The 23,242-nt window shown below is 44.4% G+C and overlaps 2 protein-coding genes across 3 annotated transcripts; both read left to right on the plus strand.

Moving 5' to 3' along the window:
- The first annotated feature begins 1,370 nt into the window (after positions 1 to 1,370).
- Positions 1,371 to 3,732, plus strand: LOC119349688 (peroxisomal membrane protein PEX14-like). 2 transcript variants are annotated; one of them, XM_037617772.1, is made up of 7 exons: positions 1,371 to 1,509; positions 2,066 to 2,307; positions 2,418 to 2,463; positions 2,713 to 2,774; positions 2,909 to 2,953; positions 3,033 to 3,101; positions 3,233 to 3,732. In XM_037617772.1, the coding sequence occupies exons 1-7, from the start codon at positions 1,461 to 1,463 to the stop codon at positions 3,446 to 3,448; spliced, it is 729 nt and encodes a 242-aa protein (XP_037473669.1). In that variant the 5' UTR covers positions 1,371 to 1,460; the 3' UTR covers positions 3,449 to 3,732. The 2 variants fall into 2 exon arrangements, with proteins under 2 accessions (XP_037473669.1, XP_037473670.1); XM_037617773.1 differs by having other exon boundaries at positions 1,384 to 1,509; positions 2,075 to 2,307.
- An 11,731-nt stretch (positions 3,733 to 15,463) lies between these two features.
- LOC119349689 (zinc finger CCCH domain-containing protein 27-like) lies at positions 15,464 to 23,236 on the plus strand. The gene is made up of 6 exons (XM_037617774.1): positions 15,464 to 15,575; positions 16,767 to 17,618; positions 18,290 to 19,426; positions 19,541 to 19,861; positions 20,974 to 21,505; positions 23,102 to 23,236. Exons 2-5 carry the CDS (start codon positions 16,830 to 16,832, stop codon positions 21,502 to 21,504), a joined length of 2,778 nt encoding a protein of 925 aa, XP_037473671.1. The 5' UTR covers positions 15,464 to 15,575; positions 16,767 to 16,829; the 3' UTR covers position 21,505; positions 23,102 to 23,236.
- The last annotated feature ends 6 nt before the right edge of the window (positions 23,237 to 23,242 follow it).

Here is a 23,242-nt window from a genome sequence, read left to right on the forward strand (position 1 = left end):
GGGGGTGTTGAGTATGTATTTTATATTGCACGTGTATTGGAGTTGTGGCCCACCTCCTAGTCTTGTATAGTTGAGGTAGAGGCCTTCCCTTGTATTATATATGCGTGCACCGGCACCCCAATCAATACAACGATTATTATATTGCAAAACATCTCTCTACAAGATTGTATAGATTTCAGTAAGAGCATCTCCAATAGCATGTGTATATTTGGATGTCTATATATTTATATAGACAATGGTCTAAAAAGATTCCCTCATATACACATTCAGTTTTGCATCAGAACGTCTATATACAGGGACCATGACAGGTGGGCCGTTGCTGCGGAGAGGAAGAAATCATGACTACAGTTGAGTTTAGACAACGCCTTCACATTGTCCAGGCGTGGACATTGTCGAGGTCGATTTAGAGGATGTATATATTTGGACAACCATATAGACAAGCTGTTGGACGCCTGTTTTGGGCTCACGTCGTGGAAAACGAGTATAGACATCCATATAGACAAGCTATTGAAGATGCTCTAACATCTGTCAATTTAGACACTGCATAACAAAGAAGCATGAAAATGATACTTTGAGAACAGAACTAGTCTTGGATGGAAGCATGCAAAATTGAAATTGTAAAGCAAAGTAATATTACCACCAAAGGTTGTCATGCATATTATTCTGATGTGCGTATCAAATTATAGATGATATAACAACCAATTACATGTGGGATAGAACCATGATATGAACAGAAGAATCAAGATTAGAGGACTTGATACCTAGAACAGATGAGTGCATGCTGCGGGAAGGGAGGGGCAAATCCTGCAACATTCTCGCGTGCTTGCTTCGTTCCTCAACCAAGACAATGCTCCACCGCAGTGGACCTGAGATCTTGAGGCCCAACCTAGTGGAGATGACCAGGACGGCGAGGGGATTAGGTGCTCGCTCGTGCGAATCGTGGATAATGTCAGGCGCAGCTAACAAATGGTAGAATGTACCGGTGCGGTGAATCTCACGGCGGCTGTGAGGATGACTGGTTCATGGCGGAGAGATCCATGGCGGCGAGGGGAGGGGAGAGCTCAGGGCTACAGAGGAATCAGGAGGGCGAGATGGATCGAGGGACGGATGTGTTTGGGGCATGTCGGTTAATGCGGGAAGGGGTTATAGGTGAGGCGTGGGACGAAAATCAATTGGGTTTGGAAACACATCTATGAACTTTTAGAAGCAACGTCAGCCGTGAGATGAAAACACATCAACGTCTCACGACCGGTGTGGCGAATGCCTTCTATCAGGCGTGTGATAGAAAGTGTTTCCCAAAAGGGAAATGGTTATGGTGGCAGCGGACAGCCCAGTAGAGCCCGGCCCATCCAAGAACCAAGACTAGAGCGGGACCCGCACGTCAGTCACACGCACAAGTCCTCCCGAGTCCACCTCCTTCCCCTTCCCCCGATCTTATCCTCGGCGAAGCTGCTGCTCTAATGGCGGATCCGCCGGCGTCGTCCCCGGCCGACGAGGCGCGGGATCCAGGTCCGGCTATCACAGCACGTCTTCCCCCCCTCTCCGTCTCTGTCTCGCTTGGTTCCGCCGCCGGTTGCTGCCGATGCTGGCACGCCGCTGCTAGGGTTACGAAAGGGCAAGCGAATTCGCACTGCTTGCTTGCTCAGCTCAGAAGCTGCTCATGGTAGACCAGTGGCGGGGCTACTATGGTATTGGTAGTGTTAGGTTGGTACGATTGATCTGTGGCGACAGAGCAGGGGGGCGCCATGGCTCTGGGCTCTCGGCTTCTGGTGGTCTGGTTTCCCATGCGTTCGCCTGATGATTAGTTTAATCCTTTTGAACTATTCGGTATTGTTCAGAGCAACTCATTCAGACATCCCTGTTCAAACCGGCGCGCAGAGGACAGCATAGCAGACTAACTTAGTTAGCATTCTTGTGCGTAGATACCATCGTAATATACCGACTGACCGTCATACACTGTGTGTGCTGCCGCATTACCGTATATATTTTTGCCTCTGCCGTTGTTTCGTCATGATCGGCGAAGAAATCAAATCAAGTATTGAGACTAATTTTGCCCTCACTTTAGGTATCTCAGAAGCTGCTCATGGTACTAGTACGACGCAAGACACGAAAGAGCAGGAGGACATGAAAGGAGAAGCGGCTGTTGCGACCTCTGAACCGGTGAGGGAGGAACTGGTCCAGAGTGCCGTTAGTTTTCTGAGTCACCCCAAAGTCGTGGCATCTTCCGATGTCCAGAGGCGTTCCTTCCTGGAAAATAAAGGGCTCACCATGGACGAAATCGAAGAAGCGTTTCGGCGTTTGCTTCTTGTAAGTTTTTTGCTTCTCGCTGTCTACTTGACTTCCATTTTGACTGGAGCATGTCCCTTGGTATTCTCTGGCTTGGTTCTTTTTATTGACTTCGCTTTTGTAATTTGCAGAGCCCGCCTTCAAACTCTGCAAGTTCAGATGCTTGCAAACCTCCAGGTATATGAGGAGAGTCCGTTTACTAGTGGTTTGAGAAGGCCTCCGAGTTTAATTCTAGTTTGATGTCACCCTGGATCCTGTCAAGATTGTTGATAGTTTTTTGGCTTGTTGTTCTGTATAAGTAAATGCCGATTCCAAATCATCTTTCCCATTTCAGTTGTATCTTCAGTTCAGCAATCAGCACTGCTTTAAATGGCTTCATCAAGACATTCCTTTTTTCTCTGACATTCCTACTTTTCTTCTATATAGGGGCTCCTGACCCTGAAACTGTGACCCCTGTGGCGCCCCGGCACCCAAAATCATATATGGAGGTTCGCTATCTTGAGCGTCAATTTTTTCTCACAAACTCATGCTAGCATATGAGCAACTTAGTTCAGTCTGAATATGTTGATATTGAACCGGAAGTTGTCTCTAAACTGTCACTATTGGACTTAACACTTGACAGGTCATGGAAATGATACAGAGGGGAGAGCGGCCAGATGATATCCAGGTATTCTAAATGTCTATTTGTCTCCTAGTATTATTGCTGCAACAAGAGGACTCTGTAACCCTATTGTTTTGTGATATAGGATATTAATGATGAGCCACCAAACCCTGATCAGCCAATCTCGAAACCCAGTATGGCACCCAAGCCCAAGGTTTGCACTTGAAATTATAGGCTAGTCAATTTGATGATGAGTATTAACTTTTAGAGTGTCTTCATGATGCCCTCGGACTTGCTTCAGAACTATGGTTTGCTTGGCTCACATTTCTGTTGCTTGTTGAACAGCCATGGGAGAAGCAAGGCCAACAAAGTTCCGGTTGGGACCTGAAGGTTCACTCAAGCGACCCAAGCGAATCGTCGTCAGGAGTTCGAACCGATAGCACCAGCCAGGCCACGGGATCAAACAACAGCTCCGGTCACGGGGACTTGATGCTGACGGCAGAGCCAGCTACAGGATCTGAAGCCCCCGTGGATGACGTTGCCGCCTCGCCGAAGCAGTAACTCTGGAAATGCATAGACGAACGGCGGTGGGATCAGGACATGATGTGAATCAGCGTCGGCCTGATGCTGCTTCAGATTCCAGCACCACATTGTTGCATCTTCCGTTATTATCAGAAACTAGCTTAGTCATTCTTGGGAAGCTGGGATTGGATTCTTGCTGGAAATGAGCACCTACATTATGTACTTATCATTGGCATTCTTCACTTGTTGACACATCCCTACTGCTGGGGTGTGCCTTGCATGTAATGTTAATCCAAGAATGCACACCCGGTTAGTGTGGTCATGAGATGGTGGGCAAAATGGTCGTTTCTTCTTGAAAAGATATATAGAAAACAATGGAAGGCAGAAGTTAGAAAACGGATGAGGTGAAATACTAATCCGTTTCGTTTCTAAGTAGATGGTTCTCTTAGAGCATCTCGCCCTTGCCCTTTCCTTAATCCCCTGAATTTTCCCCAATTCTTCAACCCCTAAGATTTGAGAGACTAAAGTTTTGTGCACCTCATCCTTCCCCTAAAAAAAAACTTTTGGTATTTCTTCCAACCACATTTTAACACAAACTTGGACAACATGATCATACTTCACCCAATCTAAGAAACAACCAAAACATAAACATACTAGTACGCTGGTATGCGCACAGCGCGTGCAAAGTTCAATTCATAAGTTTTGAAGAAAAAAACCCAGCAAAATGGTGGCTTTCAAAGTAACAAATCAAATGTCTTGTTTTGTTTGCATGTAAAGCTCATGTGATAGTTATCGTAATTTTATTAATCAATACTACAATGGGATCTGATGCGCTTTGTTTTGCGACGCTTAAAAAAAAAACTTGTAGCTACCTTTGTTCCTAGAAGAGAACGTCTATATAATTATTTTGAATATAAAAAGGTTGTCCCCGGCCTTTGCATCATTGTGACTCACAAAAAATTGTACTACTACATAGAAGAATATATTTTTTTTTCTTTTGCAAACACTACATAGGAGAAAACATACACACCAAAAAAAATACTCCATTTGAAGGAAACTAGGTGCTCCCCTTAATCAGCTTTGTCCTCAGCATCATCGCGTTCTCTCCCTTAATTTGCCAGTCTAATCGACTACAGTACTAAAATAGACGGAGATAGATTGGGAGAACGGAAGGTATGGCGCAGCGGCCAGACAATGTTGCCCTACGCAAGAACTTGCATATACGGAATGCCTCGGGAAGGTCGGGAATTTTCCTGAATGAAGTGAGATGACACACTGGTACTGTAGACGCGAATCCCTTCGACCTGAACCGTAGGATTGACCTTCATCAATGGCTCAAATTGCTTCTCAGGCTTCGGATTCGAAATTTCAAACCTGGTACACTATGTAGTAAGTATAATATAATATAATATAATATGTTAATATAGATAAGTATAAAGTATATAAATATAGATTTGAGCCAAACGAGCCAAAAGACACCGAATGCAACTAGTTCAGTCAAAAAAAAAATCACATAGCACATGATGGATCAAAAGCAATCATCAACCGAAACTGAATCATGCACTCGCACCATCACCACCGGCACCACCACTACCAATAATGTCACACCATCACCACCTCTGCCACCACCAAATGACTTTGCCAAGATATCACCACGAGTGAGTTTCCAGTATTTTCTCTCCCTCTCGTGCATTTTGCTTGGGATCCATGAACATGATAGCATGCTCATGGGTCGCCTTCTTGTTCCCTTGTTCCTCAACCTCCAATTCAAGGCAGTGCTCCTCAATCTTCCTCTTGTTCATTTTCTCATCGACTTCCATTGCAAGTCTTTGCTCCTCAATTGCAAGCCTTCTTTCTTCTGCTTGCACATTTCTTTCATGGGCCACCGCCTTTGCCTTCCACCTCTTCTCCTCCATCATCTTGAGCTCGTAGAACTGAGTCATGTTCCCTTCCTTCCGTGCCATCTTCACCTCCACCATTGCAACGAGCTCTTCTTTGTATGCTCCAACACTTACATTCATCTTTCTCTCCTTTGCATTTGCTCCATCCGGAGCATTTGAGGACTAGAGGATTTCTCTAACAAGTCATGGTTGAATGGCGATATGCCAATTCTTGCCCTCATCGGTGTTGTTTCATAGTTCCTTCTTCCCAGTTCTCATTTCCCACAAGAGCCTTGTAACAATGATGTAAGTTGAATCCCTTGTTGCCACCCCTATTGTTCATTTGCTTGTAAATATTGGATGATGGGCTCATAATCGTTCATGGGCACTCCACTCGGTGGTGCTAGGTTCACTTGATCAATGCAACCGGACCACCGGTTGAATTGATCTTGGATGACACTCCAACAGTAAGTGGGAGAATTGGTTGTGCCGGTGGAGGTAATGGACACATGCATGGCTCACATAGTACTCCTTAATGCTTTTCCAAAATGTTTCCTTTATTTGATCAGGTCCGACTATGGCATCAAGAGAGATGTTCATCCAAGCATGGCACACAGCAAGATCTTCTTCAGTCTTGTAGGTGCACGACCTCAAAGCATTCATCTTCATTGTTCGGGCGTTGACCTCCTCGGCCTCGGTAGTTGATGATGTGATACATCGGGGGTGGTCGTTCGAAGGGGAGGCTGGCAGTAGGCCTGCCAGGGGGCTTGGAAGGCCCACCAAAGAGCTGGCAATATGAAGGAGCCCGGAGGATTAGATAAATATCTAGATACCATCTTGGACCCCAAGTATGCATGACTGGGACCAGGTTAGATATGCCTCCATGTAAAACCGTAAGGGGCTCTCATGCCCATTATTACTTCCGTAGAACTAGATTCTCGGTAGCAAACAGATCTCCCCCATTGTAATCTCTTGCACAAGGTATACCATCATGAATACAAACATAATGCAGGACGTGTGGTATTACTACTTCCCGGAGGCCCGAACCTGGTAAACTCTTTGTGGTACTTCTAGCCACACTCACTACCCTACCAAGGGTATCGATGGATTTACGCATCGTTAGGACTCATTCTCATTTCTTGGTTATACGCTCTGGACATGGTAACGTCGTTGAGGGCGAGGGTGTGGCTTTGGTCCAATTGCACGATGATCTCAGAAATCTCATCTCACCTACTTATCTCACTACAGTACACTGGTAGAAAAAGAGGCTTCCGTCCAGCCCCATTAGTCGCGAAACTGTAGGAACCGCGACTAATGAAGTCTTTAGTCGCGGTTCGGCAGACGAACCGCGGCCAAAGGCTTGGGCCAGGGCGCTCGGTGGCCAGCTGGTGCACGTGAGGGGCTTTAGTCGCGGTTGGCCAGGCCAACCGCGACTAAAGGTGCCCAAAGGCCTTTAGTCGCGGTTGGCCTGGCCAACCGCGACTAAAGCTCCTCCCCTATATATACCAGTTCAGCGCACTCACTTAGCCATTTGGTGCCACTTCTCTTCACAAGGGGGTGTAGGTTTGCTTTTGGTTCCTCTTATGCACACAAGGTGTTTGATGAAATGCCCAACAGCGTGAAACAAACATGATATGAAGTGTTGGAGCCACACTTGAGGTTCCTCCTCGATCGCGGTTAGCAACTTGAACCTTTTATGCATGCGTGTCATTGATAAAATATGCATGTGTGTTGTTCATTGTTTAATTTCTATTGTTTATAGCTAGTTATAACTTTAACAAATGCATGATGGTTAATTATATATTTTATATTATAATAATGCAGATGAATCGGCAATGGATGTACGGTAACCGACTCTCCCGCGAGTTCACTACGGGTTTGAAAGATTTCCTCGTAGTGGCTAATGCGAACAAGCAGAAGGGTTTTGTTATCTGTCCATGTGTTGACTGTAAGAATCAGAAGGGTTACTCTTCCTCAAGAGAAGTTCACCTGCACCTGCTTCGACACGGTTTCATGCCAAGCTATAATTGTTGGATCAAGCATGGAGAAAGAGGGGTTATAATGGAAGAAGATGAAGAAGGGGATGATTTCATCGATGAAAGCTATCTTGCTCATTTCGGTGATACTTTCATGGAGGATGCTGAAGGTGAAGGGGAAGGTGAAGGGGAAGGTGAAGGGGAAGGGGAAGGTGAAGGTGAAGAAGAGGCACGTGATGAGACCGTTGATGATCTTGGTCGGACCATTGCTGATGCACGGAGACGCTGCGAAACTGAAAAGGAGAGGGAGAATTTGGATCGCATGTTAGAGGATCACAGAAAGTTGTTGTACCCCGGATGCGATGATGGTCTGAAAAAGCTGGGCTGCACACTGGATTTGCTGAAATGGAAGGCACAGGCAGGTGTAGCTGACTCGGCATTTGAAAACTTGCTGAAAATGTTGAAGAATATGTTTCCAAAGAATAACGAGTTGCCCGCCAGTACGTACGAAGCAAAGAAGGTTGTCTGCCCTCTAGGTTTAGAGGTTCTGAAGATACATGCATGCATCAACGACTGCATCCTCTACCGCGGTGAATACGAGAATTTGAATGAATGCCCGGTATGCACTGCATTGCGTTATAAGATCAGAGGCGATGACCCTGGTGACGATGTTGAGGGCGAGAAACCCAGGAAGAGGGTTCCCGCCAAGGTGATGTGGTATGCTCCTATAATACCACGGTTGAAACGTCTATTCAGGAACAAAGAGCATGCCAAGTTGTTGCGATGGCACAAAGAGGACCGTAAGTCGGACGGGGAGTTGAGACACACCGCAGATGGAACGCAATGGAGAAAGATCGACAGAGAGTTCAAAGATTTTGCAGCTGACGCAAGGAACATAAGATTTGGTCTAAGTACAGATGGCATGAATCCTTTTGGCGAGCAGAGTTCCAGCCATAGCACCTGGCCCGTGACTCTATGCATCTACAACCTTCTTCCTTGGTTGTGCATGAAGCGGAAGTTCATTATGATGCCAGTGCTCATCCAAGGTCCGAAGCAACCCGGCAACGACATCGATGTGTACCTAAGGCCATTAGTTGATGAACTTTTACAGCTGTGGGGCAGACCTGGTGTCCGTGTGTGGGATGAGCACAAAAAAGAGGAATTTAACCTACGAGCGTTGCTTTTCGTAACCATCAACGATTGGCCTGCTCTTAGTAACCTTTCGGGACTGTCAAATAAGGGATACAATGCATGCACGCACTGCTTACATGAGACTGAAAGTGTACATTTGCCAAATTGTAAGAAGAACGTGTACCTTGGGCATCGTCGATTTCTTCCGAAAATTCATCTAGTAAGAAAGAAAGGCAAGCATTACAACGGCAAGGCAGATCACCGGCCGAAGCCTGCGGAACGCACTGGTGCTGAGGTATTTGATATGGTCAAGGATTTGAAAGTCATCTTTGGAAAGGGTCCTGGCGGACAATCAGTTCCGAAGGGAGCTGACGGGCACGCAGCCATGTGGAAGAAGAAATCTATATTCTGGGAGCTAGAATATTGGAAAGTCCTAGAAGTCCGCTCTGCAATCGACGTGATGCACGTTACGAAGAATATTTGCGTGAACCTCCTAAGCTTCTTGGGCGTGTATGGGAAGACAAATGATACAAAGGAAGCACGGCAGGACCAGCAACGTTTGAAAGACCCTGATGACCGGCATCCGGAATGGTTTCAAGGTTGTGCCAGCTACGCTCTGACCAAAGAAGAGAAGGTCATCTTTTTTGAATGCCTGAGCAGTATGAAGGTCCCGTCTGGATTCTCGTCCAATATAAAGGGAATAATAAACATGGCGGAGAAAAAGTTCCAAAACCTGAAGTCTCACGACTGCCACGTGATTATGACGCAATTGCTTCCGATTGCTTTGAGGGGGCTCCTGCCGGAAAATGTTCGAGTAGCCATTGTGAAGCTATGTGCATTCCTCAATGCAATCTCTCAGAAGGTAATCAATCCAGAAGTTCTACCACGGTTACAGAACGATGTGATCCAATGTCTTGTCAGTTTCGAGTTGGTGTTCCCGCCATCCTTCTTCAATATTATGACGCACCTCCTGGTTCACCTAGTCGAAGAGATTTTCGTTCTCGGTCCTGTATTTCTACACAATATGTTCCCCTTCGAGAGGTTCATGGGAGTATTAAAGAAATATGTTCGTAACCGTGCTAGGCCAGAAGGAAGCATCGCCAACTTAGGTATTACTCTTCGTGAACTGTTAGGCCTTGATGAGGCGCCAGTGAAGGAGGTAGTAATTACATATGTCAAGAATGGGCCTCTCGTCGAGCCTGCGCAGGAAAAGGATCTACCTCCACAAATGAAAGGTCTGCTGAAATGGTACAAGGGTTACATAAAAAATAAAAACGCTAAAGAATATATTTATGCGGAAGTTAGACATGAGCATCACTTCAAACATTACTATGTACAAATTGAACTGAGTGAATTGTTCCAGCTTTTCAATCTGCGCGAGCTCGATAAATCTATCATCAGTTGCTACGTTCTGTAAGTGATTTATTAATTTCTACCCCATCTCGTTCATATTGCCTGCACTATATATATGTCCTAACTATATTGTTGTGTCCGCTATTATACATGCAGAATGAAGATTAAGGAATGCAGAGTAAGGAACATCCATGATGTTGGGTTCATTGACCCACACATCGTTAATGGACATGTGTTGGAGCGTCACCCCGCCGACGTGGAGGCAGACCTGTGGCACTTTCTTACAAAGCAGTAACTCAAAAGTGATATTCTATTTCCTTACCATTTTGAGTGAGTGTTTCTGTCTTGAGCACATTCTCTTTTGTTTACTCCATGCATGGTATGTGGCCGGCTAATCGATGAGTTATGCATGACGTACTGTGCATGTATCGTGTCCGCAGGTTCCACTGGATTCTGCTAGTAATTAAAGTTAACACCTCAGAATGTCTCGTCCACGACTCTGTGAATATGGATCCAAAGCTTTGGGGCGGCATGAGAAGAATGCTGCAGAAGTAATTATTTTCATTCATTTGCGCTCTATATCGATCGGCCTATTTCGTTCATTTCCTAATATCAAGTAACTAATAACTCTCTTGTTCATTTAATTTTCTTTGCCTCGTAGGGTTTGGAGACGGTTCGTAGATACAAAGGTCGGTGAATTCAAAAAAGAGCTAGAATTCAAAAGGTCAAAGGCTAAGAATGGTGGGGATATTCAGCCAGCGGGGACCAATCTATGTGGATACTATGTCTGTGAGATAATCCGGAGATACACCTCTGAGCGGGTTCCGAGTGATACCAATGCTCAGAGGAATAACCTCCGGATGATGCTTAGTCCAGAAGCTCGCTTCCGACCACTTCAAGAGGAACTAGCTGGATGGTTCAGGAGGGAAGTCCTCCATCCTAAAGGAGAACACCATTACGAGGACGTAGAACTTTATATGCATTAAATTATGTATGGAAACTTGTTCAAAATTGTATATGATCATCCGATGATATTGAATATATATTGTATATTCCTCTTGAATTCTTTTTGGTTCTAATTTCAAATTTGTTTGAAATTGTACATTCATATGCATGTATGTAGTACCGTAGAATATGTGAAACTCCTTCAAAATTAAAATAAAGCACAAAAGAAATAAAACAATACAAATTAAACAGAAAACAGGTTTAGGGGGGGGGGCTAAAACCCTAAACCTGCGGCGGCCTTTAGTCGCGGTTGGCCAGAAGAACCGCGACTAAAGGTCCTCCGCCCCGACGGCCGCCTGGCGCCCACGTGGACGGGCCTTTAGTCGCGGTTCTTAAGCAACCGCGACTAAAGGGTGGGGCCTTTAGTCGCGCCCGTTCGGTCGCGGTTGCGCAACCGCGACTAATGGCAGTTGCGAACCGCGACCAAAGGCCCTTTTTCCACCAGTGGTAGCATCTCATCAGTCATCATTCAATCGAGTCACTGCAAAATAAAAAAGGAAAAAAATATCTCTCAGGCATTTCTTCGAGTGCCTCACCTCGCTCAAAGCATCATCGAAACCTGCATTGGTCCCAACATTGGAGGAGGATGAGGAATGCGACGGGGCCGCGGGAGGTGGCAGCATGACTGTCGGTGTCCCAGGGAGGCTGAGTGGAAGGCACCGATGCCTTATTCTTCACTAAGGGCATGGGTGTGTCCAACACCTTCGCAGACGGTCAGCGCTCCTGTTTGTCGGTCGTCGGGGCTAGCGGCGGCCACGTGGTCCCAGCAGAACAAGTGTCTATAGCCACTGGTGCCATTGGTGCACCGATGATGAGCCTCCCTTGTCGGGTGACACTTCGGTGCGGTCGACACAACTGGAGAGTGCAGACACAGGTGCGCAGGTGTGGTCGCGGGTTCCATTTTCCCGGTCATTGGGGTAGCTGTTGGCCGGCAGTGCAGGTTACGACAACAGTGGTGGGGGTGTGTTAGAGTCGAGCTGGAGTGGAGGGGTCTAGCGAGATTTCACTGTTTTTATTGAGAAGCATCTTTCTCAAAGCAGGTTTGGGCTAGTGGGTGAAAGTTTGGGGGGAGGGGGGGGTATTTTTTAGGGCGCTAAAGGTGTTAGGGGAAGGGAGTAGGTGGGCATTAATCCCTGAAACCATAGTGCTTTTTAGTAGAAGGGCTAGAGGTTCTCTTAGCCTCTCGCGTTTTTTTTTCAGATTTGTTTTGTAATCCTACACCTCCAATTCAATTCTATTAATTGTGTATGTGATGTGCACTTACTCAGTGTTGTAGCCTCTTGAAGGAATGTTGGAGTTGTGACGCACGACTCCATCCGCTATATTCATGCCATGGTGACCATCACATTTACATGTACACAACGAGCATGCAGTAGGAACTTAGTGAGTTTTCGTCCTATTCTTGGTCATTCTAGTGTGTGATTTTGATATGTGCCCCCTGTATTCACCAAAAAAGGACCTAAAACTCTGTTGTGCTTGTTCCTTGCTTTAGGGAATGGACTACTTAGTGACAGAGAAGTAGACCAACAATACACAAATCTCATCGATGTTGTTTTCTTCACAACTATTTCATGAACACCTAATTGTTTTTTGCGTGTATGCTGATTCTCTTGTGTATATATGCAATCTGATCAACTTTTAGGGCTTGTTTGGATTTTAGAGGACTTGTCGTGATGTTTAATTCGTTGGTACCAAGGGCCAAGTACTATCACTGTGAGATAGTACTTGTCATCATCTATCCAACAAGTTTGAGTTTGCTGATTTCCAAGTTCATGTGCAAAAGATATGACAATTTCGGTCTTACTTGTTTCTTCTATATATTTTGCTTGGCGTTTTTGCAGCACCCAAGCGGTAGTACCACTTCATGCAGTACCTCCGTCGTGGTCTACCACGGCTACTTCTGCTTGAGAAAGTGCTTCTATAACTCGTCACGAATTTCACGGGAGCAGAGCGGTAGTACCACTCCAAGCGATAGTACTACTCTGACTGAACTACCGTCCTTCTTTTTTCTGTCTCGCTTGGTTGCTTTGACCGTGCTAAGCGGTAGTACCGTTTAAGCACGACCAGTGGGCATAACGGTTGGATTGTGGGGGGGGGGCTATTTAAGGGGGTCTTCTTCTCCAATGGTTCTTATCCGTTGAGCTCGTGTCCCCCCCATTGTTGACCTTCTTTGAGCTTGCTATCTCTCAATCCCTCCAATAATTCTTGCTAGTTCTTGAGGAAAGAGAGAGAGGAGATCCAGGCCTACATTTCCACCAATCACTTTCTCCTCTATGTGAGGGGAACCCCTTGTATCTAGATCTTGGAGTTTTTTGTGTTCTTCCTCTAATTTTCCTCCATAGCATTAGTTGTTGTGGTGGGATTTGCGGGAGAAGGACTAGGGCACTCCGTGTGCCCTTGCCATTGCATTTGATGCACATGTTTGAGTTCTCCACAGTGATACGTGGAAGTGAAGTTTGAATAGCTTATTACTCTTGGGTGCTTGGTACTCTAGAGCTTGTTCCTCTTGGGTGTTTGGTACTCTAGAGCTTGTTCCTCTTGGGTGCTTGGGCGCCCTAGATGGTTGGTGGTGTCTCGGAGCTCAATCATTATTGCGTAAAGCTCCGGACAAGCATCGGGGTCTCCAATTAAGAGGTGGAGATTGCCCCGTGCAATTTCTACGTGTTTCAGTGACCGCACCAAGGGTTGACAATTGTATGGGTTCGGTGACCGCCCTCAAGGTTCCGTAGTGTGGAACCACGACATCTTGCATCATGCGAGAGCGTGAGGAGATTACGGTGGCCCTACTGGCATTTTGGGGAGCATTGTGCCTCCATACCACTCCAAACGGAGATTAGCATCTGCGAGGGTCTGAACTTCGGGATACATCGTCGTCTACGCATGTCTCGGTTATCTCTTACCCGAGCCCTTTACTTATGCATTTTAATTTGTGATAGCCATAGTGGTTCATGTTATATATCTTGCTATCACTTAGTTGTTTGTCTTGTTTAGTATAAGTTATTGGTGCACATAGGTGAGGCTAGTTGGTTTAGGTTTTGTGCTTGACAAATTCAACGTTGGTTTTATTCTGCATTTGTTCAAGCCTAAACCATAATTATTTTAAAGCGTCTATTCACCCCCTCTAGGTGACGTACACGATTTTTCATCCGCTCCTTTCCTCCTCCTTCCCTCCACTAATCCCGCAACTCGATGACGACCCTTCCTTAATTCCATGATCTCCTCCAGCAGGTCGCTGCTCATAAGTCCAGCGATCCTCTCATCACTCTCATTCCCAATCAAACTCCCTCCTTCCCTTTGCTCTTATCTGGCCCAAGAATTGAGATCTTTCCCCTCCATCTAGTTACACACTTACGTGGATTTAGATATGCCATAAGAACCCCAAGAGCCTTCTCCCTCAACCTCTCCCACTCCCCTTCTAACCCCGTTCTGGCGAGGCAAAAGTTTTGACATACCAACTCAATCTCCCCTCCTTTGAAGATTGGAGATGTCTCGTATGTCGTTGCCACCATCGTCATTCTACAATTGTTGAAGTGTCAACGCCTCAATTCTGCCCCACGTTTCCCGCCCCTAACCCTAACCGCAATCCTTCGAGGAAGTTGGCGTCATGCATATTTTATCAATTCCTATCCCCGCAATTTGGCCGGGAAGATTTTGTGGAATTAAGCTATACAAGCAAAGGAAAATTTTTAGGTCAACGACCCCTATTTCAAAAGTGGCAGGGGACATCAAACACATACTTTTCCTATGCAAGACCAACAAAGGGTGTTTGGTAAGCATTAGGGTTGGAAAACATTGTACAAGAAGCATGCAAATATCGATAGATCAAAAAAAAAAAAATTGCTCCCGGGAACATCTATCTTGGCTGCCAGAGATGCATTTGGCGGTTTTGAACCAAATTGGGTCTCAGGAGAACTTTTGCCGTGACAATCCTGGTATATTTGACGGGAAAGACGTCAGTTGGTGCATGGCGAATCCATACAAATGTTTACCCGAATCACCACGTCAACCAACGCTGACGCAGGCTCGGCGGAACGCAAGCAAAACCAAACCCTCCTGCACTATGTTCAAAGGAGATATCCCAAAATTTGAACTGTGGTCACGTAATAACTTTTTTGAAAAAAAAAAATCAGGTTTTGTATTATATACTCCCTTCGTTCTTAAATATAAGTCGTTTTAGATATTTCAATATGGAGTACATACAAATGTATATAGACTTATTTTGCTCCGTATATAGTTTATATTAAAATCTTTATAAAGACTTGTACTCCCTCCTTCCCAAAATTCTTGTCTTAAATTTATCTAAATACGAATGTATCAAGTCACATTTGAGTATTACATACATCCGTATCTAGACAAATCTAAAACAAGAATTTTGGGATACTATTTAGGAACAGAGGTACTCGGAGTAATATATATGAGTATAATGCCCCAAAGACCAAGGTTTTGTTGGTGGTATTGGTATTTTGGTGAGGGAGAAAAATTATCCATATACACCAAAACTCCACTCCTCTTTGCCGTACCTTTCTTTCCTCTCTCTCTCTCTCCCTTCCGAGTCCTGACCTACCAACGCAATCCCTCCCTCCCTCCCCCCTCCGAAGATCGGAGCCGCCTCGTCCGCCGTCGCCGCCGCCGTCGCCGCCGTCGTCGCCTCGCCTCGCCGTCCTACAGCCTCCGCCGTGCCACACCTCAGCGCCGCCGCCGCCCCAATCCCGCCCCCCGCCCTCCCGCCTCTCGGGGTCGTCGCCGCCATCGCCGGGACGTCGCGCGCGCTCCTGCCGTCCCCGCCCCGTCCCGGTCTCCGGCCACTGGGTCTCCCTCAAGGTACGAGCTGGGTTGGTTCCATCCAGCGATTCCCCTAGCTAAATCCCACTAGGGGTAGGGCTCGACCTGCACGATTCCTGGGTGTGCCGCGCCGGCGCGCACCCGGCGCGCCGTCTAGATCCGCCCCTGCCCAAGGCCGCGGTTAGCTGTCCGTCGGGACACGTGCCGCGTGTTTCCCCATTTCTTCGCCGCCCTGCCATGGGGTTTGTTTGCCGTCTGGGCACCCCTGATGAGCGCAGTATGGGATTATGGACTCTTAGTTGTTCTCTTTGATCGAGAAATGTGGCGTATCTGTTTCATAATTTCATTTGAGTGTGCCGGATTCATGTTTTAGGCTCACCCCGGTCTGTTTGTTCGTTGCGGTGCTGTGAGAATGTCCAGTCAGTGTAACTGTTATGGGCTCTTTGACCCGTTGCCACTGTATGTTTTAATGGCGTGCAGTCATAGTTGGAACTGAAATGAGTAACCACTTTGTGCACATTACCTGCTTGATCATGATATTCTCGTTCTTGGAAATATGGTAAATGCTTTTCTGTTGGATTGGATTGAACTGAGATTCTGAGAATGTCATAATCAGGATGAGAACATCAATGTAATGATGTTTCTGTTGTCAAATAGCCCTCTGTGTTGTAATTTTGTAGTTTTACCTTCCGTACGCACATTTGCAAAATGTGTCTTGGTTGTCCTATTTCTATTTCTATTTTTTCTAATGACAAATATGAGTCATTTTTTTGGCTGAGAAATGTAAGCTTGTTAGTGCTACTCTAGATGTCTACAAATATATTCGTGACCAAAATTAGGAAAGTTTGACCCCACTGCTCCATCGTTTTGCCGCTAGATGTGCATGACATGAAAGAAAATGGAGTAGGGATGTAAATCTGAAGTATCTTAAATGTTCCCTTCATCCATGGACTGGCATGTTTTACATAATCCTGTTATCGTTCGAATTGGGCATCGAATAGTTCAGTCTTATAGCCTTTTTTAGTGTGTTGATATTTGAAAGGGGAACAGGGCAATGTGTTGCCGCTCCTGCTGTTGTTAGAGCACTATATTTTATTGTTAATCATGCTATGTTCCAAACTCCTTTTTATTCTGCTCATATGATATTGCTCATTTTTTATTTTCTGTCCTGATGCCTCATGTATTTACAGTAGTAATGTTCTAAGTTTAGTGTTTCTTGAACATGGTCAGGGCAATGGATAAAATCTAGATGCTAAGTTGACTTTTTTTCCTGCGGATTTGCTTATTGTGAAGATGCACAAAGGGTCTATAGCTCAAGCATTGGATGCTGACAAAATAGAAGTTCCTTCACCAAAGGAAGAAAGCAATTCCACCGATTCGGAAGCTGCTACAGATACTGAAAACTTTGAAATTAGTGACGACGACGATGATGATCGTAATCACAAGCACCGAAGAAGAGAGGCTATGCCTCAACCTTTTGGTGAGAGTATCGAAGAGCAAGCTGCAGGGAGGCCTTTTAAAAGAAGGCTCAGGATTTCTGGTAATGGGCAGCCTTTTGGTGGAGCTGATTCACGTGGGGAAGCACAGAACAACTTCATACCAAAATTCAAGCGGCGTCCTGGACCAGGAGCTCACAGTCGGGGAGGTAGAGTGAACCAGTCCTTCCATTCAGCTTCTGCTGCTGCTCGCCCTCCTATGGCACGGGGAAGAGGACGGAATGGTGCACCCTGGACTCATCATGACCCAAGATTTAACACACTTGACATGATTGATTTTGCATCACAGATGGCCTCACAAGGACCACCCACACATCCTAACTTATTTATGGGTCCTCCACTGCCGAGTGGCGGTGGTGCTCAAAACGGTCCGTGGGGTCCGTATGGATTTATGCCTGGAATGCCTAATGGAATGATGGATCCAATTCACCCACTTGGAATGCAGGGCCCTATTCAGCCTCCTTTAATTGATCTTGGCATGCCTCGTCAGCGTTGTAGAGACTTTGAGGAGCGTGGATTTTGCTTGAGAGGGGATATGTGCCCCATGGAGCATGGTGTAAATAGAATTGTTGTTGAAGATATGCAGGTCAGTCTGTTTCTTGATCTTCAGAGAATATTCTGCATTACATCCTGCACTTTAGTGTTATTTCAATGGCAGCATTGAAATAGTATGATCTATTACTTCACATTTTCTGTATCATGAGGACCACTGCCATGTTGTGCAATATAATCGCAGCCTTGCAAGGTGTCCTCTAAGTGCTGTTACCATTGATGATTTGAGTTGCAATTAACGTTCTTCACAATACCCTGTCCAAAATCCTAACTGAGTACGTCAACGAGCGTCAGATTCAGATCCCTCTATGGTGTAACACTTGCTTGCCTGGACTATTTTCTGTACTGCAGCATTTTATGTTCTGATAGTTATTTGACCTTACTTAGCTTAGACTAATTTTCTAAATTATAATGACTTTGTTATACTGTTCTTATGCAATACAAGCTAAAGTTCCTGTGGACAAGTATTACTGTACACATACTGTAAGATTCTAGATCTCAATATGATGTAACTTGCATGTTTTGGAGTAATTTATTCTTCTGGTTATTATTTAACTTTGTTAAATTCTGCTGTTCTTTCTACAAAAAACTTTGTTATACCGTGCTTTTGCAATCTGAGGCGATGTTTTTGTGGCCAAGTAGTTACTTTTTTTGCTTAGGTCAAAACATTGATTTTTAATAGAGTAGTTTTTAAACACTTTGCAGAGCCTATCACAGTTCAATCTTCCAGTCTCAGTTCCAAATGCTCCAGGACTAGGTATCCAAAGTGAGACAGGGACTGCTCATGTTAACTTAACAAACTTAGGGGGCAGTAAAGGTGTTCCTGCAAAAGATATCAAATCTGGTGTGGCAGATAACCCATCGAAGCTAAATGGAAGCACTGCTTCAGCTGTTGCTGATGCTGATGTATATGATCCTGATCAGCCCCTGTGGAACAATGAACGGCCTGAAGCATCTAGTGCTGGTTTTGCACATACTAATGATGGAATATGGAATGCTGAAACCTCAAGCTATGAAGCAGGGTGGGAGCATGCAAACCAGGGTTTTGCAGCTGATGATTCACAAAATCCAAAGTCTTCTGTTTGGGGGAGAATAGCATCAAAGAGAAAATCCGGGCCTGGTAAAACAGCTAATACTACATCGACAAGTGCAACTGGAAACCAAAGAAGTGACTACAATGATGATATGGCTCCTAGCACTGTCCAAGTAAAGCCTGCTTCTAAGGATACTAATGGTCGACCCAGTTCAAGAATGTCTGCAGATGTGGGCCGGCAAAGTAATAGTAGGACCTCTCACAAAGCATCTCGCACACTTTATGTAAATGGCATTCCACCAGAAAGCAACAGATGGGAGGCCCTTCTGTCGCACTTCGAAAAATTCGGTCAAGTAATAGATATATATGTTCCAGCTAACAGTGAGAAAGCTTTTATCCAGTTCTCTAAAAGGGAAGAAGCTGAAGCTGCCCTAAAAGCTCCAGACGCTGTGATGGGAAACCGTTTTATAAGGCTATGGTGGGCGAACAGAGACAGGATTACTGACGAGGGAGATGGTAGAATCTCTGCGAAACCTCCGCTGTCAAATTCTGCCCTTCCCCAACCATCTTCATCCAACAGAGGCAAGGATCTTCAATCTACAACTCCAAGGGCCAGTTCTGGATCTTCTGCATCAGGCCCTGGTATAGGTCCTAAAAAGTTGCCTGCCAACAGTATTACGTCAATACCTCCCCCTGCTCCCAAAAGGCAAGAAAATCTGGAAATGCTGGAAGCAATTCGTAAAAAACAAGATATGTTAGCTCAGCAGCGTGATGAGTTACTTCAGCGGTTAGAGAAATATGCGAAACAAGTACTTACTATTTCCTTTGATAATACTTTGGTTTCAATTTTTTTTTTGATATCTATATAACCTATGTTTTTAGCTGAACAAATTTTCATTAGTACTGGTTTCTACTAATTGCAGACAAGTTCAGCAAATTCAGTAAAACAGGCAGAGGCTGGTGGAAAAACAGTTGGGTCAAACACTGTGGGGAAAGTGGGCGATGTCAGTTCCATGAACACTGGGACAGAAGGGCCGCAGGAGGTCGCTGGTACACTGGAAAAGAAAATTTCTGGGGAGTTGGCTTCATCTTCCCCAAAATATGCTCCAACATCCACACAGAAACCAGCTGTAGCTGCAAAGCAGCTAACACCTCTGTTAGCACCACCGCAGAATAGGTTTAAGCTTGACAACCGGACCACATCGTTTAGGATCCTTCCTCCTTTGCCACCTGAAATCGCAAAAGTAAGTCGACTACCTAATCTCTTGTCCTTCCGTCATTTATATTCTTAACCAACCAAAAAGGGTGAAATAAACATGCTTAGAAGCACAGCTCCCTGTTTTCTTTTCACAATAGAGATCAAACACTGAAATGTATAGGTGGGGTACCTGCTATTGCTTAAGTTTTGGCATCCTTACCATTTAATGAAAGCTACTCTTGCACTTTTTTTTTATGTTATCCTTTGCATCTCGACCCTGCATAGGTGTTGAGGTTAGATCATCTGTGTCTCACAAGCACATTCCATCTTGAAAATACGGGTTGAGAAAGTTTTTGTGTATTGTGCTATATTAATACGCTACTGCAGTTTCTTTGTTACGATATTTATTCAGTTACACAACAGTGGATCTTATTTTGCTATGCCAGTTGCCAGGGTTCAGTTATGCTTTTTTTGGTAATCATATATGTGCTTAAGATTACTATTATTTTATTCTCTGATTAGATGTCATGCATCCACTCTACAGAACAGATATTTTGGTATAAATAGCTTATATTTTGCTGTGCTAGTGTGTTTGTCATTTCTGCTTTACTTGCATTACAATAATATTCATTGGCGAATCCTTGGTACTGTATAGTGTTTTGTCTCCAGTTTCATGATGATACTTTTGATTAAGAGAAGCTTTTGTGTGACTGCGAGTATTGTTTAGATGGTGGCCGAAACCTGCCCACCAAGTTTTCTGTCAAAAAAAAAAATCTGCCCATCAAATTTTTATTTTTTTGGCCATGACTCTAATTTTGGTCTTTGTTTGGATGGTTGCCGGGTTTTTTGGCATGCCAATGGCTCTTTGCCCATTCTAGTTCATTTTCCTTGCCAACATAACCGATGCCAAACAAAATCTGTACACAATGTAACTTGTCTTTTCATGTTCAAACAAAAAACCATTAATTTTCTCCATTCAGAAGAGTAAGATGTTTTTTTTTGAAGGCAGAAGAGTAAGATGTTGAAGAAATTAAAACCCGATGTATACTTGTGCTAACTTTGACTGATCGTTCATGTTCGGTGTTCCCTTTTGTGCTGATGTGCTTGCTTATGAGCTGTTTCTTCTAATTCTGATGTCTTTGACTACTTTGTTTACAGGAAACTGTCTTGAAAGATCATTTTGCAGCATTCGGTGAGCTTTCATCTGTTGTACTGGAAGACACTGAAGCCCACAACCATGATACAACCTTAAAGCCTTCCCTGAGTTGCTCGGCTTGTGTGACGTACGCAACGCGGCAATCTGCTGAGAAAGCATTTATTAGTGGCAAATCTTGTAAAGGGCACATGCTACGGTTTATGTGGTTGACGGCCTCTCCTGGCTCTAATAACCAATCGAGACCTCAGAAAAGTTTAATTCCCGTCAGGCCCACTGGCATCTCAGGACAAACTGGCAACATGACATCTGAGTCCCAAAGCCCTGTTGGGAAAATCTCATCTGCTGCCACATCTGCTACAGCAGCCATTCCTCATAGTGAATCCGTTCCAACTGCAGAAAGTTCAAAGATTTTTCCTATTGGGATTTCCAAAGAATTATCTACCAGTTCCTCTCTATCATCAAATGTTGAGTGTCCTCCTGGAAATGATTCCACAATGAATGCCGTCTTTACAGACCCGGATGTTCCACAGTGAGGTATGCTGCTCTTTTTGTTGGAAAATAGTTGTAGTTCATGTCAAGGTTTGAAATATTTGTTATTTATTTTCCTAGTTATATATGTAATATATAGAACTATCGTGTTACGCTGCTACCTGCCTACCTGTTGAATAGTTTGAAGGAAATCATGGATACCAGCTTATACCACTAGTTGGCAGAATAGCTGGCGGGATTAAGTATGACATAAAATCGTGATTTAGCATAGCACTGGTCACTCAGGTGATGTGCAGGGTCTGAAAAACTGGTGGGAACCAACTGGTTCCCTCAGATTTCTAAATTTTAAGACCCGGTAACGTAACAGTAATATTTCTAGAAGCAGAATTTATAATTTGGAGTCCAGTTTGATGAACAGTTGTTATGTGCTACATGGAGTCTAGTTCAGATTGTGTGTATACAATATAAATATGCAAATTGAAACCAACTAATATTTTTTTGGCTCTGCCAGGAGCCGGTTCCAGCTGCCTTCATTTATTTATGTATTTAGGAAAATATGTTTTCCCTAATGCTTGTAAGCAGTTGTCTATCAGCTATCATGGAACGTTTGTGTACATTGTTCCAAAACAAAACAGTGAAGCTCAGTAGGTAGGTACAGCATTTATCACAAAATAGCTTCACATAGAATGTTTATGATGTACAATAAAAACAAGGAATATTACGGAAATATTGTGTAAGTGAGCTGATGATTGATATGTTACCTCTTTGGGTGTCGATTTTTGTAGCAGACTAATTAAATGCTTGTGCATTGCTACGGACGTTATGGTTCTTGAGTAGTTCACCAACAAGGGTCTTTATAGTATAGTATAAAGATAAGTTCATGCCTGCTTTTGTTATTAAGGTCCTAACTTCTTGTACCGTTAACAGTGCTAAGGTACATGCTATTGAGGCTTACATACTGACGACTGGTTTACTACTCCCTCCGTTCACAAATATAAGATGTTTTAGGTATTTCAATATGGACTACATACGGACTGACATGAGTAATCAAACACACTAAAGCGTGTCTATATACATCCGATTCACAAAAGAGTTAGAATGTCTTATATTTGTGAACGGAGGGAGTACAATTCTACAGAAGTTCCTGGCAGTAGCCAATATGTATTAAATTAAATTGTTGATGAGTCAGAATATGCTGATTGACATGGTTATCTTGTCAATGGTAGATTTACTGGATTTGTTAAACCATTGTTTAGCTTGTCCATTATTGCTGCACATAAGTAAATTTGTTGCATATAAGTCCAGATGATTTTGACACTGGTATACTGGTATGTATCAGTATAAATCTACCAGGGTTTAGTTCTAAGGCCTGGGCATACCAATGGCTGGTATGTTAACGGGGTGATGGGGTCGCTTGTGTATGAGCTGTGGCAAATAGATTGCAAGCCAAGCTCCTCAGACGTGAGCTTATAACTCTGTCAGCCTAAACAAAACATGATGCTAGTGCTAATTAGCGTTGATAGTTTTGCTGCTTTACCCTAAAAAAATTATAGTTGCGCTTGACCCATGCGATGTAATACCGCAAATAGTTTCTGCTGTTGGAAATACTTAATTTGTAGCGCTAATATCTTTTTCGCACAGGTGATGGAGCGGAGCGGATGGTACTCTGACGCTTCTTTTTGGTGGCTCCTCTATCTCACAGCGAGTCTTTACAGTGTCTGCTGGAACATATGTCAAATCATACAGGGAACCTGTGAAGACATGGGCGATTGATTTACTGAT

This window comes from Triticum dicoccoides, chromosome 1B, assembly GCF_002162155.2.
Source record: "Triticum dicoccoides isolate Atlit2015 ecotype Zavitan chromosome 1B, WEW_v2.0, whole genome shotgun sequence".
Taxonomy (NCBI): domain Eukaryota; kingdom Viridiplantae; phylum Streptophyta; class Magnoliopsida; order Poales; family Poaceae; genus Triticum; species Triticum dicoccoides.

What these genes read in the sequence shown, in the direction of transcription:
- LOC119349688 (XM_037617772.1), top strand. Translation starts at nt 1,461, where the DNA reads ATGGCGGATCCGCCGGCGTCGTCCCCGGCCGACGAGGCGCGGGATCCA. An exon ending in CGACGAGGCGCGGGATCCAG is followed by an intron (nt 1,510 to 2,065) that starts GTCCGGCTATCA and finishes CCCTCACTTTAG; the next exon opens with GTATCTCAGAAGCTGCTCAT. An exon ending in AGCGGCCAGATGATATCCAG is followed by an intron (nt 2,954 to 3,032) that starts GTATTCTAAATG and finishes TTTGTGATATAG; the next exon opens with GATATTAATGATGAGCCACC.
- LOC119349689 (XM_037617774.1), top strand. Translation starts at nt 16,830, where the DNA reads ATGCACAAAGGGTCTATAGCTCAAGCATTGGATGCTGACAAAATAGAA. An exon ending in TTGTTGTTGAAGATATGCAG is followed by an intron (nt 17,619 to 18,289) that starts GTCAGTCTGTTT and finishes AACACTTTGCAG; the next exon opens with AGCCTATCACAGTTCAATCT. An exon ending in TAGAGAAATATGCGAAACAA is followed by an intron (nt 19,427 to 19,540) that starts GTACTTACTATT and finishes TACTAATTGCAG; the next exon opens with ACAAGTTCAGCAAATTCAGT.